The sequence below is a fragment of the Manihot esculenta genome, chromosome 5, assembly GCF_001659605.2.
Source record: "Manihot esculenta cultivar AM560-2 chromosome 5, M.esculenta_v8, whole genome shotgun sequence".
NCBI classification, from domain to species: domain Eukaryota; kingdom Viridiplantae; phylum Streptophyta; class Magnoliopsida; order Malpighiales; family Euphorbiaceae; genus Manihot; species Manihot esculenta.
The window spans coordinates 3,559,034-3,577,932 of record NC_035165.2 but is presented as its reverse complement, the minus strand read 5'-3'; the positions used below and the strand labels follow the sequence as shown (position 1 = coordinate 3,577,932).

General features: G+C 31.0%; 2 protein-coding genes across 5 annotated transcripts; both read right to left on the bottom strand.

Moving 5' to 3' along the window:
* Nucleotides 1-242: 242 nt before the first annotated feature.
* LOC110614994 (myosin-9) lies at nucleotides 243-10,898 on the bottom strand. Of its 4 annotated transcripts, XR_002487880.2 has the most exons (15): nucleotides 10,121-10,898; nucleotides 8,733-8,917; nucleotides 8,541-8,644; nucleotides 7,612-7,692; nucleotides 6,503-6,606; nucleotides 6,301-6,387; nucleotides 5,490-5,692; nucleotides 4,822-5,023; nucleotides 4,677-4,727; nucleotides 4,492-4,590; nucleotides 4,297-4,356; nucleotides 3,337-3,461; nucleotides 852-2,269; nucleotides 599-728; nucleotides 243-516 (listed from the first exon to the last, which is right to left on the bottom strand). XR_002487880.2 is itself a non-coding variant. In XM_021756696.2 (13 exons), exons 1-13 carry the CDS (start codon nucleotides 10,358-10,360, stop codon nucleotides 1,072-1,074), a joined length of 2,739 nt encoding a protein of 912 aa, XP_021612388.1. In that variant the 5' UTR covers nucleotides 10,361-10,898; the 3' UTR covers nucleotides 743-1,071. The 4 variants fall into 4 exon arrangements, 2 of the variants coding, with proteins under 2 accessions (XP_021612388.1, XP_021612389.1); XR_002487879.2 differs by having other exon boundaries at nucleotides 243-728; XM_021756696.2 differs by lacking the exons at nucleotides 243-516; nucleotides 599-728 and having other exon boundaries at nucleotides 743-2,269.
* Nucleotides 10,899-11,054: 156 nt separating this feature from the next.
* On the bottom strand, nucleotides 11,055-13,593 carry LOC110614995 (peptidyl-prolyl cis-trans isomerase CYP18-1). Its single transcript, XM_021756698.2, has 5 exons — nucleotides 13,440-13,593; nucleotides 13,267-13,341; nucleotides 12,483-12,644; nucleotides 11,657-11,815; nucleotides 11,055-11,380 (listed from the first exon to the last, which is right to left on the bottom strand). Exons 1-5 carry the CDS (start codon nucleotides 13,440-13,442, stop codon nucleotides 11,297-11,299), a joined length of 483 nt encoding a protein of 160 aa, XP_021612390.1. The 5' UTR covers nucleotides 13,443-13,593; the 3' UTR covers nucleotides 11,055-11,296.
* Nucleotides 13,594-18,899: the final 5,306 nt, after the last annotated feature.

Genomic DNA, 18,899 nt, shown 5'->3' with positions numbered 1-18,899 from the left:
CAGGCAAAGTGGAAGTTACGAGGAGAATTTGCTTATAAACATTCAAAATAAAGGAATTCTGGATTAGATTAATAGAGAATGGGTCACGCCTTAGCATTTCGTTTAATAAAAGAGAATGAACTTCTCAGCTTGGAGGCTAACTCAATATTTGAAATTCAGATGCCCAACAACAACGGTCTTAAGACACTAATACCATCCTGGAAGAACAGCGTCCTTTTTTTCCCTCATGCTAGTAAAATGGGAGCATTAGACATTCGGAGCACTCTTCTTTACTTTTTCGGGGAAACAAAATGGGGGAGTATTCCATAGGCTACAGTAGGCAAACAATAAATATGAAAAAAGTGGTAGACAAAACGGTGGAACAATAACAGAGCAGGGACCCTTGAATGAGTGGATGGTTACTGTTGGAAGCAGTGGAGCTAACCACAAGATGCCAGTTCAACCACTTCCAAAGTTCCACCATCCATCTACCCAGCAAATTAGTTACATCACGATTTCACGATCCCAAATTCCCAGCTGCAAGACGTACAATAATAATGCGTAAGAAACTTTTAGGAGCGTGGGGCTGACCAATGTACTAGGTCCATTGAGTGCTTACCCGCCATCGTATCTACAGTAGCAATTCCCTAATTGGTCAGGGAAACAAATGCTCTGCCAATTTATTTCTCCCAGCTCCTCGCTCAGCACAACAGTGGTGCAACTTAATTGGTTGGCCTTTGAACTGAAAACTGAACGCTCCAAATGAGGCAAAATCAAATGAAAAACTAGATTCAGTCACAGAACCGTTTCAGTTCAAAAGGTTATCTACTTACTAAGAAAACTATCATAAATCCCTAAATAATCTTACATACAGGATGTACATTCCCTGATGACTGATCTATCCCTTCCCTAACATAAGTTAGCTGGCTTTGCTGACTTCCAAATTTTGCTGCAAATGTTGTAAAAAAGAAAGGCACTTGTATATACACTAATTACAGTTTTTCCATTCTTTTCAGGTGGTGGGCAAGATGCAAAATGTGGATACCTAACTGTTGTTTAGGTCTATGTTTCCGGCCATGTATTTCAGACCTGTTATTGAAGAGAATCTTCTTGTGTATCATCATCTTCATCCATATTATCCATGGCATCGTGTTTTTTATCCTCGTCAGGTTGATCGCTACCCTCGGTCTCATAATCTGAAATTGACTCCCCTTTGGCACATTCTGGAACATTATCATCACTGTCGGCACAACCTTCAGTATCAGAGTTTGAGGTAGAACCCTCTTTTTCTCTCCTTCCATCACAATCATTATCCACAGCACGAAACTGCTCCTTCATATCAGGAGCAACAATTCCAATCATCTCACTTAGTGCAACAATTCCACTCATCTCATTCAGTGCCAAACGTTGATGACTGCATCTGCCAGCCGCAGCCACAGAAGTCGGTGTACTTTGACTCTCGGCCACTGGACCATTAGAATCATGAAGCCCTGCACCACCTCTCTTGTCATTGTCTCTACTTGTAGGAGATTCATTCTCACCATGGATAGAAGGGGCAGTGCTGCAAGCCCAGCTCCCAGCAACTTCAGAAGCTAAAAGGTCAGCTGTTCTGATTGTGCCCCCTGGTTCTGTATCTTCCATGGCTTTCTGATTCTCAAGATATTTATCTGATTGTGAGGTATGTAAAGCAGCCTGAGAAGTTGTCTGAACACGCTCATCACTTTCGTGTAAATGGGCTTCATCATCAAGTTGCATAGTTTCCCCAGCTAATGAGCCACACTTGTTCATATCAACATTCCGATCACCATCAATTCCAGGGCTTTCTGTTTCCAGAACTTGCTCTGTGCCAATTGCATCTCCTTCCAGGATAGGTGCTGTGAAAATACCATCAATGTCGGAACCAAAGCCACCATTAGCATGACGATTGGCACTTGTGAATTCCTCTTGAGTATATTCACCTTCTCCTTGACTTCTGATATCACATTCATGCTTCTCTGTGACACTTGCTTCACCTGAAGAAACGACCTGATTTTCATCAAATCTCTGAGCTGAAGTAGCAGAGCCAGCCTTTCCACCACTGTTGCTTCGATACCCCTTCATTTCTTTTTCTCTGACTAAGGAGCCATTCATGTTCTCAGTAGGTAGATTCAGGTCAATATCCACAGATGTGTTCTCATAATTTTCCTCATCTTCCAAAGTCTTCTGCATTGCCTTCAGTTGTTCTTGCTGCTTGGCAAACAGTACCGAAATTTCTTCAGTTGTGGAATAAAATGCCCGTAGCTGTGTCTCCCTGCATTGCAGCCAAATGTTGCTACATAAACTTCCATTACTCACATCACACAACAATATACTCAGCATGCACAATTTAATTCTCATATTCTATCAAACATGTAATAGCTCACCAACTATTTATCATATTTCTGATGCAGAAAAGACATAAAAATTACACAATACAGCACATTGCTAGTATTAGAATTTACAACCGTGGACAAAACAGATTATAAGGGATATATAATTGAGCAATAAAGAATGTAAAACTAGTCCAGATTCAGTCTACAGCTACTGAATTAAATATAAAGATGTATGTCCCATCTCGAGTTCTTGACTACTACCAGTCACTGCTAACAAGAACATCTTGAGTTTCGACAAAAATGCTGGATTGCATAATTAACAAAGAATTATGCTTATTAAAAGTAGGAATTTCAAAACCATATGAAAATTATATTCCAAACAAGTTTGGACTTTGGATAGCATATTTATAATGTGTCTGCTCCTCAGTTCACATAGTTGATCAACCGTTTGACAATATGATAAGATTTCAAAATAACAGGCACAGTAGAGCACGGAATTGAAATACCGTCTCCCTCCAAAAAGAGGCTCCACACCAACTGCTTTCATGAAATGAATTTGAAGTACCATCTCCCACCACATAATGCACACAAGTCTATTAATTTTCTAACAATTGCCTCCATAATAGTGAATTCTAGAAAATTTGGAATTCAAACTTCATGTTCAGAACACTTGAGTGTGATTAAGAGACATGGAAAAACCACCCACCATATTAACTAATACATGCAAACTCCAACACATAGGCCAGATGGAACCATGTATTAAATCAACTACGTTTTGCAATAAAAGAAATATTGAGTAGAGGCAGAAGTAAGAAAGCAACTGCTCAAGGGACCTCCTACTCCTAGCAAACAATATCATTCATTACTATTATCAGCATATGCATTGCATTGAATACAGAAATGGTTCATGATCAGCATAACAAATTAGTTCCTAATATCAAATATACAAAAGAAGAATAAATAATTATATTAGAATATATACACACAACCACAACTGAACACTTACCTAAGCATTATTCTTTCCCTAGCACCTTTTAGCCTCCGTCGCTCAAAGTCAAGATCTCGTACTGTGGCATTTATCTCAAGTTCAAGGGCAGAAACTTTAGCCCATGCCTCTTCTCGCGCCGCCTGCTAACAACAGCAAAGAAAACCTCAGCTCAAAAATGAATTTAGCTTTAATAAGATGCCAACAAATACTTATTTGTGAGATGTGTAATAGATCACCACAACAACACTCATTCCCTCCCCTCCCCCATTCCCTCTCTCTTACACTCTGTTTGCATAGTTTAAAGGGGAGGAGGAAAATAGTTTTTATTTTTCAAGTCTTTATGTTCGTTCTTCATGTTTGGATTGATGGAAAATAAGAAGAGGGGGAAAGGAAAATAACTTATTTTCCCTTGTTTGGAAAGAAAATGGAGTTGAAAGAAAATAATATTGTTTTCTTGAAATTACTAATTTATCCTTTATTTTTGTATATGGTTAAAAGATTAAAGGGCATGAATGTAATTTTAAATTGAAATGATGTTATCCCATCATTTTCTCTCCAATTTGCAGAGAAATAACCAAATTAAAATAGGTTTTATTTCCCTCCCTTACTTATTTTCCTTCACTTTCCAAACAAAAGAAAATGCCATTTCAAATTTATTTTCCTCCCTTTATTTTCCTTCCCTCCAATTTTCCCTATATCTAAACATGCTCTTAATAATTACAATATCCTAATAGTAAAAAATAGCCTATGTACACCAACATAGGATGGGAAAACTACACATTGAACCATCATATTAGTAAAATGTAAACTTACAACGCCGAATGATGTAAAACATCAGACAGACTTCTAGGACTGAAATAGGAAATATACTTGCATTGATGAAGAGGTTGAGGGTCAGAGACGATGAACATCACTTCACACATCCATAGTGAATCATCCTTAACATTTTATGCAGTTGAAAAGAATTCTCATATATACCTTTTCCGTCTCCAGCTCTTTTCTCAATTGTTTCAGTTCTTGCTCAAGTTCTTCAACTCTCTGTTCAAAGAACACGAGCAAAACAAATATCAGGCCTAGTACCAGCATCTATTCAAGAAATGATATAGAGCAAAACAGCACAAAGAACCCAATGAGACAGGACAACATCAAAATAAGAATTAAAAGTATTGTTACTTTTCTTCCATTTGTAGAGGCCAGTTGCTCTTCGCCAACTTGAGCTTCTAGCTGGCGAACTTTATTATCAGAGATAACCAACTTTTGCCTGGCTTCCTCCTGTCCAAGACAAAATAAAGCATTTCAGAAATATTAAGCGATATTGATATTTAATGGAAGCAATTGGAAGGTAAAAATGATCTTACCAGTTTGGGCCTCAAGCTTTCCACTTGTGAACACCATTTCTTCTCCCTTTCCTGAATGCAAATGCAGAAAATTTCACATCTAGAAGCTTTTGATAAGACACATGCATTGAATCAAAACATTTAGAATCAAAAAACTTTTTCCAACCTGAAGTTTATTAATTTCTTCTTGCAGTTCTCTCTCACGTTGGGCGGCAGCATGAGACTGTCGTTTGATTTCCTCTTGAGCCTCAGACTGAACTTTCTGTAATGCTACCTTTAGATCAGCAACAGCCTTTTGTCGTTCTTCTCTTCTCTGATCTCGCTCTTCTTCTAACTGTGTCTCAAGTTCCGATATAGATGCCTTGTGACTAAAAATATAAAGTCAAGCCATGACGATATTTATCTTTAAGAAAAATTGTAAATATCTGCACCACTGAAGTATTATTCTGCTCTAGAAAGGTGATCTACCCTAAACATAAGAAAAGAATAACCAAGTATTCAGTATCAGTTTCTTTCTGTCTTTCTTAATTCTAGGTAAGATCTAAATTTAAATATTGCTTGATCCCACCAACCAAAACCGGGTTGAAAAGTTAGCTTTCACATATATAGGATGATATCATGAACCAATAAGAGTATGTTTGACGCAGTATCTTTGACTGCTTTCTATGCATTTAAAAGTAGGAAATTTAGATAAGCAATTCTAGGTATAGGAGGAGTATTCAGAAGCTTCCTATTTTATTTGTATGTAAGGAGGCAGCCTCTAAATACATATATGGTCTTTTATTGAATTAGAGTCGCTTGGACATGAGAACCTAAGGTACAAAAATTTCTCACCTCTTAATTATTTCATTTGCTTCAATACATGACTGCCTGGAAGCAGAAAGTCTTTCACTAAGGTCTTCTAAGGCATGCTTTTGTTCAGCTGATACTCTGTTAACTTCCACCACCTCTTTCTGTTTAACATCTAACATATGTTGCAACTCCTTGAGTTGATCAAGGTATGATTTTGTGATAGACTCTTTCATCTCTTTCAACTCCTGCAGAACCAAACAACAATTAAGCTGAGATAAAACTGGGTAATTGTTGATCATTGGTAAACATGCAAACATAAAATATACATCACCAAACATCGGAGAAGACCTCGGTGTCTTGTAAACAAATAAATAAATGTTAAACATTAAACTTAGATATCCAAATGAAATAATGTGAATCCAAAGTATTTCCATGGATGGAAAACAATAACCACTTATCTGATTCAGGGTAAACAGAAGGGACTGAGGCACCCTGTTAGCATTTAGCATGAACTGGCTACTCTGAAATACAGACACAGGGAGCTTGAACATACAACCTCTTGGTTGCACGCTCATGATATTTACCATCTACACCAAACTTTACAAAAATTTTGAAGATGTAAGCTTCACTCAGCGGTAAAACTACTAGTAAGGAGCAAGACATGACTTGAATCTTCATCTTAAACCACTCTTTTCCCATTCAAAACCAGCTAACACAACAGATCAAATAAAGCGTAAAATCAACTTTTCTTTTCAACAAGAAAAATCCTTACACGCTCTCCCGGATAAATCACCATCATCTTTCAAGTAAACTCAAACATATCCAAAAAGGCTGAGCTTTCAGAAATGCATACACTATCATGATGTTCAATAGTTGCTCGATGTTCATTGCGCAATGTATCAATCACAAGGACTTGACTTTCCAATTGCTTCCTCAATTCCTGAATATAGTAAATATTTTTTAGACAATTTCCATCACAAATATTAGGAGTTAAATCATCCAAAAAAACATAGCTTATCAATCAGTATAAATATGAATTTTCAAAACAATTTTACCGTGTTTGAACGTTGAAGGCTTCGAAAATCATCAAGAGATATAGGACCCTCAGGAGCACCAATCCCTATACCTTTCAATCTTTTGTTTTCTGAAACAATCTCCTCTGCACATAAAATAAAATGAAATAAAACCCACAATCTATCTATATATGTAAATGTACAGTAAGCATGTTTTCCCTACTATTGCCACATGGCCCTCTCTATGAAAATGTTCTTCCCTAAATTGCACATGGCATTTTCTATCAAACTAATAATATGCCAATTAATAAAGCAACTAACGTGCTAATTAATCATTATTATTTAATTAATTATACTTAAGGCATAATTTAAATCATTAATACCAATATTTACTTTTAGAGGTTTAATTGTGAGAGAGAAATTTATTAAGTAATTAATTTTTTATGATTATTTTTAGCAATGTGAAAAGACATTAAAATTAGTGAAAGAAAATATAAAAGAAATTGAAATTAGTGAAAAAAAGATTTTGATATATTAAAAATATTAAAAATTTTATGATATTTTAAGGTGACGAAAATGATAGTATAATTAAAGAAATTCCAAATTATTACATTTTTATTCTCTATTTTTATTTTATCATTGTATCTTTTTATTATTCTAACAACTATTTCTTATAATATTATGAAATCTTCATTAAGAAGTGCCAATAATAAATTTGGTTTATATAAAATATAATGAAATAAAATATGAAGTGGCTAATAAGAAATTTAAAATGTTATTTATTTTTATATAATAAAACTAAAAAATAAATATATAAATTAAATTAATTTATATATTAAAAAAATTAATAATAGACACATGCAATTTGCAAGGTAATTCCCTAGTTTTTTAGTACAACATGAAAATGCATTAGTGAGACTGCATGCTGATGCTCTGCAACAATCCAATTTTGGAGCAGATCATGATTCCCAAACCAAGAGAATGAGAATTCATCTACTAATTATTACTTCTGGTGTCCTCAAAATGTTTTAGCTCGCCACAACAAGTGTTCAGAACAGAGGTTTATATCCAAATTGATAGATCCAAAGCAAGAAATAAATTTGTACAAAAGGATACCAATTATATTATGAAGAATATAGATGAAAAATAACCTGATTTTCTCTTTGCCACCGATCCTTCCATCAAGTGAGTAGATCTAAGAACCTCCCGATATACAAAAGCAAATGCAAGTTCTGTAACCACATAAAAGAATAAACTTAAATAACATGTAATAGATAAAGTTAACTATCTAGGTTTCCAGGAATTTTATAAAAAGCCATGACCGTAAGACTCTGCCAAAATGGGTCAGTGGAGCACTAAAAACTTCTTTGCTTCTCCAAAATAGACAGTTTAACACCCAAACAATGGAAGAGATAAAGCTTTCCAGATTCAAATCAAATTTAATGAAAGCAAGCAAGAAAGAAACATGATTATTCTCTCAATTTGCTGTTTTGCATCCCTTGCTGTTAATTCACTGTAAACCTAATGACAACCACATGAAGCTAAGGCATGAAAGGGCTTAAAGATGGACAATAAATTGCTCAAAGAGAGTTCACACAAAAATTACCAATCATAATGGTTTTGGGGGCTTGTATGAATCATCTATGTGGATTAAGGATCAGTTAACAATAGACCAGCAGCATCACATGAAAAAAATAATAATAATAAATTGCAAAGGAAACTGTAAGGTTCTTTTTCAAATGGCTGGCAGGAAATGCAGGAGTATCATATAAAGAAAATGGACTCCCACACTTCCTGCACATCTGAGTTATTAATGTTTCTTGATAAGGTGCCAAATAGGCCACCTTTAGTGGTGATGGCAGAATAACTTATTACCAGACAATAAGCCAAAGGGAAACAAGAAAGAAAAGGGAAATTACATGGTAAATGGCAAAAAGACAGAAATAAACATTCAAATATAAAAGACAACCAATATCAACTAATGGTTGAGACGTAAGCTGAAGAAGGAAGAAACATTTTATGAGAAACTTTTCTTTTGTCTAACTCCTAAAAGGTTACAGGAGAAGCAAGAAAATGTTACCATGATGAGGAGCAGCAGCAAAAGATACAATATCTCCATGCTTGAGTTTCAATTCAGGACTACTCTTGTTCAATTTCTTCCAATTAAGGTATGTCCCATTTGTGCTGCAAAAGCTCAAATATTTCAGAATACTGAAACAGAAAATATGAGAAAAAAGAAGGGACAAAAACAATTTTTTTTAAAGAAAAAAACCTTGTATCTTTCAAGAAGACAGATGCATGGCGGTTGGATGGATGCTCCAAACCTTCAACAGTGAGATTTTTCCTATAGATTTTGCAGTGTTTTCCACTTACTGCAGTTGATTCAATTTGAAAACGCATGTCCTCCACCAATCTGCCAATGCAATGCTCATCCCCAGTCAAAAGCATATTGATACCCTGTCATGATCATTTCATAAGTTTTTACTCAGAAACCACATATACATCATGTGCTTCAAGTCCCTCAAGTTTAGAAAAAACTTGTTCGGCTAACTATAAAATTTCTGAAATAAAAATTCTTAAAACCAAAATTTTCTACCTTTTTTCCAATTTTTTTCCTTCCTAAAAAAAATATAAGAATTAAGCCTGTCCCTATGTTAGATGGTTGGCATGCAATTGTATTTGCGTGGAAAGTTACATCAAATTCTTATTGCTTATAAGTTACATTCTTATTGCTTATAAACATTTTTTATTATAGGACAAGTTAAGTAGGTTAATATAATAGGATATAAGATGGACTGCATATATGTACTATTATGCTAAATCGCTTTTGTGCATTTACCAAAATGGTAGTAGAAACAACATCATTCACATAGAACTTAATATAATAAACTAGTCCTAACAAACCCGGTCATCAATTAAATAAATCAATTATTTTATGCAAATAATCGTACAATTGCAATAGCAATCTTTGTTGTTATCCTCCCTATTTAAGCAAAAGATTAGTCACAAATTTCAAGGTCTATCTCATATCTTTTTCAAGAACTGGATCCCAAGTTGATCTCCTCAAAGGCAGCATCTTAAGCCTTATTTGGTTGGGGTTAAATTAACTCAGAAACTTCAGTTTGCATTTTGTCCCAACTTCAGGAAGTAACTTACCCTATGGAGCATGTTAACTCCAAGGAAATAGTGAGTTAGAACCAACCAAGGCCTAGAAGTTTCAAGACCACGTGAAAAATTTTTTTACTCAGTATGTAGTTTAACATAATAAAATTAGAAACGAAAACGACAGGAAGGAACAAATTGAAAATGCGAAGCAATGACTTCTGAATGAAACAAAACCAAGAAAAAAAATCATAGAAAATTGTTGGCACTTAACAAAGCAAACAGAAGAGACAAAATCCCCAGTATCACTTGGCAAAAGCATAATTCAACCAAGTTTCTCGTAATCGCAGTTGCAATCATCCCGTATGAACAAACGGGAATTTTACGAAACTAGGATTTTCGAAGGGTTTTAGGTAAATTTAACAGGGAACTTTAGCTGAAGGAATTATAAACAACCAAACGGCCGCCAAAAAATTTACGAATTTGCAATCAAAGAATATATAAGCACTTGCAAAAGCATAAAAAAAGGAGGATCATGTGGATTAAAGAGAAAGGTACCTGGTGGCGCTTGCGGGCATTGTTGGAAATAGCAGTGAGGACACCCCAGACATTAGGGTCAGGGTTAGTGAGAGGCTGAGAAGATATGTTAGAGGCCACAGAAAGGATGAACTCCTTTGGGCTCAACGGCTTTGGCGACATACCATCGGGATTTGGACGATGTGTAGGATGCGAGGTACTTGACTGCGAGACTGGAGTTGCACTCGGCTTTGTTACTTGGTCCTCGTCTTCTATAGCCATTGGAAGAGAGAAGAGAGAGAGCAAAAATGGCGGGGATTTTGAAACCCTAGTGGCTAGAGCCACTCATATTGCGTGTGATGGGAAAGTGTAATAGCGACGCGTGCTGAAATGACGGAGGAACTAGGGAGGCTTCCAGGAGAAGATTTGTGCTGCTTTCTCTCCGGTCAGTTAATTTACCAATGCGTATAATAGCAAAAGAGTCAGTGGGCCACAAATGCAGCTCAGGCCGTATTATCTTTTAATGTTCTGGGCCAAAATCAAACATAGGCGTACTACGAGATGAACCAGACAGACTACAAAGGAAGCTCATCTGCTCCCCTTGCACTGCATACCACCATAAGAAAAATATTTTTAGACTGAATTTATATATTGTAAAATTATAATAAAATTTTTTAAAATCTCATATTTATACTATAATTCATGTTTATACTACTAAACTCGATTTTGAAAAAAATTACACCATAATTTAAAACAATGCTTAGTGAGGGAACACTAATCCCCAAAGAAATGGGAAGACCAACTAAGCTATGGTTAAAAGGATCCCTCACCAGCTGATACAACGCAATCATAGTTCTTTAATGCATTCTTAAAAGGCGAATTAAACTATAACCGTTAAACTCACAGCAGAAAAACGCCAGAGCCACGTAACGGTGTTCCCAATCATCTCTAAGTAGAAAAACGCTATAGAGACGTGTACGATTAAGTTCTTATACCATAAAAGTTTGAAAGCTTTAAATATGTCATAACAGAACACTAACTTTAAAGGTTACAATATTAATTTCTAGTTTACCAAAATGCTGCTTTACATTAAACTACGGGTAGCACCAGCAGTCTCACTTTCTCTATATAATCAATCCAATCCCATCCCAAAATTAATGTTAAAAACATGCCAACATGTAGTCATAATGCTACCCAATCAGACATTCAAAGATGCAACTAGCCAGCAAGAGGATTCGCATGTATCGTTACTCTATTGATCCTTATCTCTGCAAGAGGTCGATCACCTGGTCCTGTTTGAGTCTGCATAAAACCAGTGCAAATGGAAAAATTATTTGCTAAGAAATTCCGGGGCTGAATCAGGTTAAAAGAAAATAGTGCGACAAGGTGATTGAACAGGTAAACAGGGGAATGTCTAGACATGCATAGCGAGAGAGAAAGAGCATCATAAAGAAACAAGTCCTACCACAAGTAATCAGACAATGAGACCACACAGAAATGCACATGTCTAAACCTCATCAGTGATTGTATCTCCAAACAGAATAGTAAAGGCAATTGGCAAAAACTAGAAGAACCTACCTTCTCCATGAGATCAAGGACTTCAAAGCCATGTATTACTTTGCCAAATACAGTGTATAATCCATTGAGATGGGGTTGCTTAGCATAAGTTAGAAAAAACTGGCTTCCATTAGTGTTAGGTCCACTGTTGGCCATTGATAGTGTACCCCTCGCATTATGCTGGCAAGAAGATAAATATGACATTAACATTACCAGTCTTATGCTGGAAAGAAGAAAACTATAGCATTAGGACTACAAGTGTTGCACTAATGGCATTGAGGATGTCATATTCCATAATAATGAGTGAGACATTAGTAACAATCATAGTCCATAATAATGAGTGTCATCAGGAACAATCTAGTATAAAGAAGAAAGAATTCCTGCGAAGAAAGCAATCAACATTCAGCATCCAGCTTCTTGCAATTTCAGGTCCTCGCATAAATTCAAAATGTTGAGCTGTCTTAAGTACCAATTAGTTTAACGTAATTAAGGCAAGCTAAGCTAAGCCTCATCCAAGAATGAAGTTGAGAAGAATGGTCAGTCAGGCATAGACCTCTACATTAAATACTAGTTATTCAGCTTACTCCTTAATTTCAATGGCGCTCCTACAAGTTCAGATTTTGCTAGCAGGATTTCTAAAACAGAACAAAAGTGAAGGGAACAGGCGTGAGTGGCCCATCAACCCAGAAGGGGACAAAGGGAGTGCAAAAACAGGGACATGCAGCACAAACAATAGTTCTAACGAAATTAGTAGAAGGATGACACCAAAAATGCAGAAATAAGTTGAAATTAAATGCATGGCAAAATCTTAAAGAGATTACAATGCTTAAGACATTCAGTGAGATACCTTAAGAGACTCTCTGATCTCATCATTGAACTTCTTGCCCCATATGCTGGTCCCCCCTTTGCCCGTACCTGTTGGGTCTCCACCTTGAATCATAAAACCTTTAATATTTCGGTGAAATATGGTTCCATCATAATAACCACTAGCACATAGTGCCAAAAAATTCTGTATGCAACCAAGCACGAGAGGAATGGGGTTAGTGGTGGATTCAGTTGTGTAAGCTTCAAAAAGGGGAAACAGTACTGGAGCCCAACAGATAAAAAAATCGGTGCAATTGAACTACAAACACATCCCAAAACAGAGCATCACAACTAGAACCTATGAATAGTATAGCAATTTGCAAATTAAGGAGATAAGTTGAAGAGTGTTTTGTTTCACAATCCTCCATTGACTGAAAATACTTGACCGTGTTCAATCAATCAAAAAAAGAGGGGAACTTTCCGTTGAAAGAAAGGATAATAGACAATTTCACTTGAGGAGTGTAGCCCTTAACGGAAGACACGCCAATTCAATAAATACTTAGAATTATTCTTTTTCCCAATAACAGTTCGGATGAGTTAACAAGAGCTACTTTAAATAAAAATTCCACTAAAAAATTACGCATGCTAGGGTTTCAATTGAAAACGGAAAGTAATAGTACAGAAAATAGTACTTCCAATTAAATCCCAACTTAAATCTCCAATTAAAGCTCGATTTCATGAGAATGCCGTTAATCAACTGAACTACCACCTTACTTCCCCAGGAAATTCTATAACAAAAACGAGAAATTTCAAGGAAGGGTACTAACCTCAGCCGTTTTGGAGACCTCATCGCAAGCGATCTCGCACTTAATATCACCGAGATTAGTGTGCAGAGTAACTGACTATTTACAAAGCAGATAAACGAAAGAATAGGTAAACTCTGTTCTTAATAGAGTAACGTAGTAAAGGTGTTTGATGAAATCGCACAAAGGAAACTAACCATTTGGTCGCGTATTTTTGCCCAGGTCAGGAGAGGAAAGCTCGAATTTTCGACTGCGTGCTCTCCGTGCAGGACCTTCACAACCTTCTACAGAAAGAAAATAAGATAAATATTTATTTTCTAGATGATAAAAAAAAAAAAAGGGAACAATCTTCTTAAGTCCCTGTAAATTAGTTAAGTGTTCACTTAAATCCTGAGAATTCTTTTCGTCAGTTTAACCCTTTAAAATTCAAAAAAAATAAAATTAAATCAAATAATTATTGAATACAAGTGATCACGCTCACGTGGGTTCAAAGGGTATCAATTTCAAACTTTCAACTAATGCTCTCTGTTTCTTGCCTTTGGTTTTCCCCAATCTCAATCAGGAAACACCACCATTCATTTTTCAATTTCTTTTTCTATGATCATTATTACCATTTTTACACTTCCCAAACAGAATTTCTAAGATTTTGATTACTTTTAGCAATTAAAATTACCCATCTTTTATTTGCAGAATATCTTTATCCTGCTGCTATTAATTGCAACTCAACTTCACTTTATTTCTTGTTCTCTCACAAACAATCAACATTGCAATTAAAAGTAAGAAACCATGAAGGTGCATCTAATGCCTAAGAAAATAAACAACATAACAATCCAGCATTGCGTCAACTATACCACCAGCAATAACTTTAGCAATAAGAGGAACGCATCTTCCAATGGTTCAAAAAAAAAATTTTTGATCGAACTAAAACATTCCGTCAGTTCGATTTAAAACTAAATCAAATCGAATAAATCGAAAATTAAAATTTTAATATTTATAAAAATTGAACTGAATTGATTTTAATCAGAAATCGAATTAAATCAAATCAGTCTGATTCGATTTGATCGATTTTAATTTTTAATAAATTTTTTATTTTTTACACTTTATTTTTAATATTTTAAATTTAATTTAAATATTTTAATTTTAATATAATCTAATCTATTTATATTATTAAAAGTAATATATTATTATCACTAAATCAATTTGATTTAATTTTTTTATGATTAAAATCAAACTGAATCAAAATAATTAAAAATTTTAAAATTAAAAATTAAATTAAATTAAAATAAATAAATTAAATTTATAAATTAAATTAATTAAATTAATTTTTTTAATTTAAATTAAATACTGTTCGATCCTCGTTAATATGAAGTTGAGGAGAAAAAAATTTATAAATTTAAAATTAAAAAAGAAATATTTATAAATTTGTCACTACGTAGCGTTCAGTTCCTATTTCTAGCACGCTTAAAAAATGGCAAAATTTTTTTTTTAATATCGGCTGGCGTATTTTAATTATAATATGGCGCCATTCAAGTTTAATTTTTTATTTATTTTTTTAATTATTAATATATTATAATAATATATTTATATTATATTAATTTAATAATTTTATTTATATTATATTTTTTATAATAATAAATTTTTTATAAGATATTTTTATTAATTTTAATATATTATTATAATATTATTATAATTAAATAATATCAATTATAAATTTATTTATTCATTATAAATTTATTGATATATAATTATTATATTTTATATATTTTATTATTTTTAATATGTAAAAATTGATAAAAAAAATACACAAACAAATATTTATAATTATAATATTATCTTCTTGTTAAATGTATAAAAAATCACTAAATTAAATAATTAATAAATAAATAAGTTAATTAATTAATATAAATATTTAAAATTATAAAAATTAAATTTACATTTTATTTGAATTGCTTTTATAAAAACCGTACATATCCAATTGCAAAGTAGTATTAATTTTATAATTACTTTTGTGTACCTGTCTAATCACAAGATAGTATTAATTTTATGATATTAAAATTTTATAGTATTAGTAATGTTTTTAATTTTAATATAAATAATAAAATATATTAATATATTAAATATATTGACATTTAAAATTATAAAATTTATAATTTATTAAAAAATTAATTAATTAACTAATATAAATATTTAAAATTATAAAAACTAAATTTATATTTTATTAAACTGGTATAGTTATATATAATCACAGAATAATATTAATTTTAAATTATTGAAGCTATATAGTATTAATAATATTTTTAATTTAAATATTAATGATAATATATATTAAATATTAGTATATAAAATATATTAATATTTAAAATTATAAAATAAAATTATATTGAGATTAGATTTTGGACGGAATTACTAAATTATTTATAATTTATAAAAAAATAAATTAAGTAATTAATTTATTATGTGATTAAATTAATTAATTTATTTTTTTGATAAATTATAAATAATTTGATAATCTTTTATGATATTTAATAGAAGGATAATGTTAATTTTTATAGTATTTTTTTAAAGTAATTTTTATTGTATTTTTATATATTAAAAATAATTAAATATATAAAATATAATAATTTTATAACTGTTATTATTTAATTATACTGTTACTATAATAATATATTAAAAATAATGCTTGTATAACTAATATTAATTAAATTAATAATTATTTTAGAGCTATAAAATAACATTATAATATTATTAAATGTGCACTAAATTATTGATATTATTTAATTATTATATTAATATATTAAAAATAATTAAATATATTATAAAAAATAATTAAATAATTTTATTAATGAATAAATATGTATGATATCACTAGATTATTTCTATACATCTAATCATAATATAATATTAATTTTATAACATTAAAATTATATACTACTAATAAATTTTTATTTAAATATCAATAATAAAATATATTAAATATTAATATATTAAAAATTATAAAAATATTTATTATCATAAAAAATACAATATTATTAAATTAATATAATATAAATATAAATAATAATCTGTCGTCATTCATTGTTCATTGTATCATTATTTTAAAAAAAAAAATTTGAGATTTTTTTTAAGTGCTTGATCTTGGCGTGCTTGTAAAATGCACGAAAAATAGATTTTAAGGGTTAAGTGGCCATAAAATTCTAAATTAATAAATTTATTTTTCAACCTCAAATTGATAAATTTTATTGAATATAATTCTAAATTAGCAAAAAGTTCAAAGGTTACCCCACATCTTTAGCTAGTCTTAGAGCATCCTTTCCAGTCGGACACCAATGTATTAGTCAAGAAAATTTCCGATTGCTTCCTATTCATGTGAGAACCCAACATTTTGTGGAAACCAACATTTTGTGAACACTAAACAATCCGCATGAATGATGGACTGCTTACTTCTTCAGCTGTTTCTCCCATTTGGATATCAATTTACGATATCGGAGGTTGTGGACGGTCATTAATTGACGATGTCAGTCATGAATGGGCATGGATTTTTTTCTCCTCTTACCGACAACAACCTTACTTCCAGGATGATGACCAGGGATGTCTTTTGCTTCTTTTGCTTTAAAAAAATTTAAATCGTTTACATTTATTTCTTAATTTTTAATTTTTAAATAATAAAATTAATTTTTTCATATTTACTTTAATTTAATTATTTAACTTAATCAATTTTAATCAAAAAATTTTTAGTATAATTAAAATTATTCTTTAAAAGACTTATTATATAAAAAAAAAATCAAACAAAATGAATTATAACAAAAAAAAATTGAATATAAAAGTTATTGAAAAATTACAATATAATCCTTAAAGTTTTATTTGTCTAATAAAATAGTTTTTAAAATATATATTTTTATTTCAATAATGTCTTTTTTTATTAATTTCATTATTTACTTTTTATTCTTGTTTTTATATGTAGTTTAATAAAAATGTAAAATATAAAAAAGTTATAGTATTTTACTTAATATTATTGATAAATAGTTTAAATTAAAGTAAATATAAAAAAATTAATTTTATTATTTAAAATTTTAAAATTAAGATATAAATGTGAAAAGTGTAAAATCCTTTTCTTTTTTAATCTTCAACTATTTGATTGCTTCAATCAATGTATTTTGATTATGTGTGTTAAAAGCAATCAAATAGTTATTTGGGTTTTTTTTTTACTTATTTTATTTATTTTTTCGCTTGAAATTACTGATTTAAACCTGTTGTATAATGCTGAGCGTTTAGTCAAATTTAGCCAATTGAACAATTAAGTTTTTTGTTGTTTGAATGTTTAGTGGAAGTTTTCAAGATTTGAATGGTTTAGAGTTGGGGACTGATTTTACTCATGGGCACAACTGGATACTGGGCTGCGTGTTGATTAGAATGAGTATCAGTTTTGGTGGGCCGTGAAAACATAATAAAATTTAAAATTTATTAAATTTATTTAAATATATTTATTATTAAATTAAATTTATGAGTGTTTAATAAATTTTAAAATTATAAAATATATTTTATAATTTTTAAAATTTTAAAATATATCATAATTAATGAATATATGACTGATTTTTTTTGTTTTTTAAATATTATAACCTCTTGACAAATATCATGTCCCGACGTCAGCTCTTTGTTTACTTTCTATATTAGGTCAGCCAATGAGATTTAATGCCATTACAAAGAGTTGTTGAAACTCGTGAGCCGTGTAATTCAAAAAAATCGCTCTTCTTCTTATATTTCTTTAAACTCAACACATTTTGCCACTATTTTTAATACATTTCTTAATTATTTCTATTCAGTAATCGGTTCTTAAAGTAATATTAGTTATTAATATAAATTATGTCTCATAATACACATTTAAGCTATTTTCAATTTATATAAATTTTAATTATAAAGTATTTATAAAAAAAACAAGATTAGGAGGAAAATAGTACTATGAGTATAATATATATTTTAATTAATTCTTTATAACGTAATTATTAATTATATAACACATATATAATAGATGATGAAATATGTTATAAATACAGTGATACATTTAAAAAAAAAAGAGAAAATAATTTAGTATTTTATAATTAAAGCCATTAAAGAAAAGTGAGTGTATATAATACTTGATCTGTTTTATAATTTTTATTTATTTAATTATTTTAAAATTATTATATATTATTTTAAAATTATAATAAATAATATATAAATTGATTATTATAATTGAATTTTATATTATTTTTAAAAAATTAAAATTTTTTTAATATTTAATAAAATTTAATATATTTAATATGAATATAATTAAAAAAATTAATAACAAATTATATTTCTTGTATGAAAAAATAAAGTGTAAAAAAAATTATAGGATAGATTGAAGATAATAATAATATAAAAATTATTTATAATTATATATGATAATTTGAGATTCAGAAAATATGGTTTATAAATGATTCTGTCCGCTGAAAAAAAAGACCCTCTGGTGAGGAGGATGTTTCTCCTTTTATCCTCCTTTTTTCGTAGTGTGTCATGACCTTTCTGCTACAGGATCATTTTTTATGCCGTATGGATTCGTACGTACGGATAATGCAGTGACCCTCGCTGTATGAGGCGGCCATTTAATTCCTTTCGGCGTTCGAATGAACAGGGCTGCG

Coding starts and splice junctions, on each gene's coding strand:
- LOC110614995 (XM_021756698.2), bottom strand. Junction 11,816..12,482: donor AGATCAGAGAGTCTCTTAAG/GTATCTCACTGA, acceptor TCTTCTTGCCAG/CATAATGCGAGGGGTACACT. Junction 11,381..11,656: donor TCCTTGATCTCATGGAGAAG/GTAGGTTCTTCT, acceptor GGTTTTATGCAG/ACTCAAACAGGACCAGGTGA.
- LOC110614994 (XM_021756696.2), bottom strand. CDS start 10,360: ATGGCTATAGAAGACGAGGACCAAGTAACAAAGCCGAGTGCAACTCCA. Junction 5,024..5,489: donor GCAAATGAAATAATTAAGAG/GTGAGAAATTTT, acceptor TTATATTTTTAG/TCACAAGGCATCTATATCGG. Junction 3,462..4,296: donor AAGAGCTGGAGACGGAAAAG/GTATATATGAGA, acceptor TGCTGTTGTTAG/CAGGCGGCGCGAGAAGAGGC.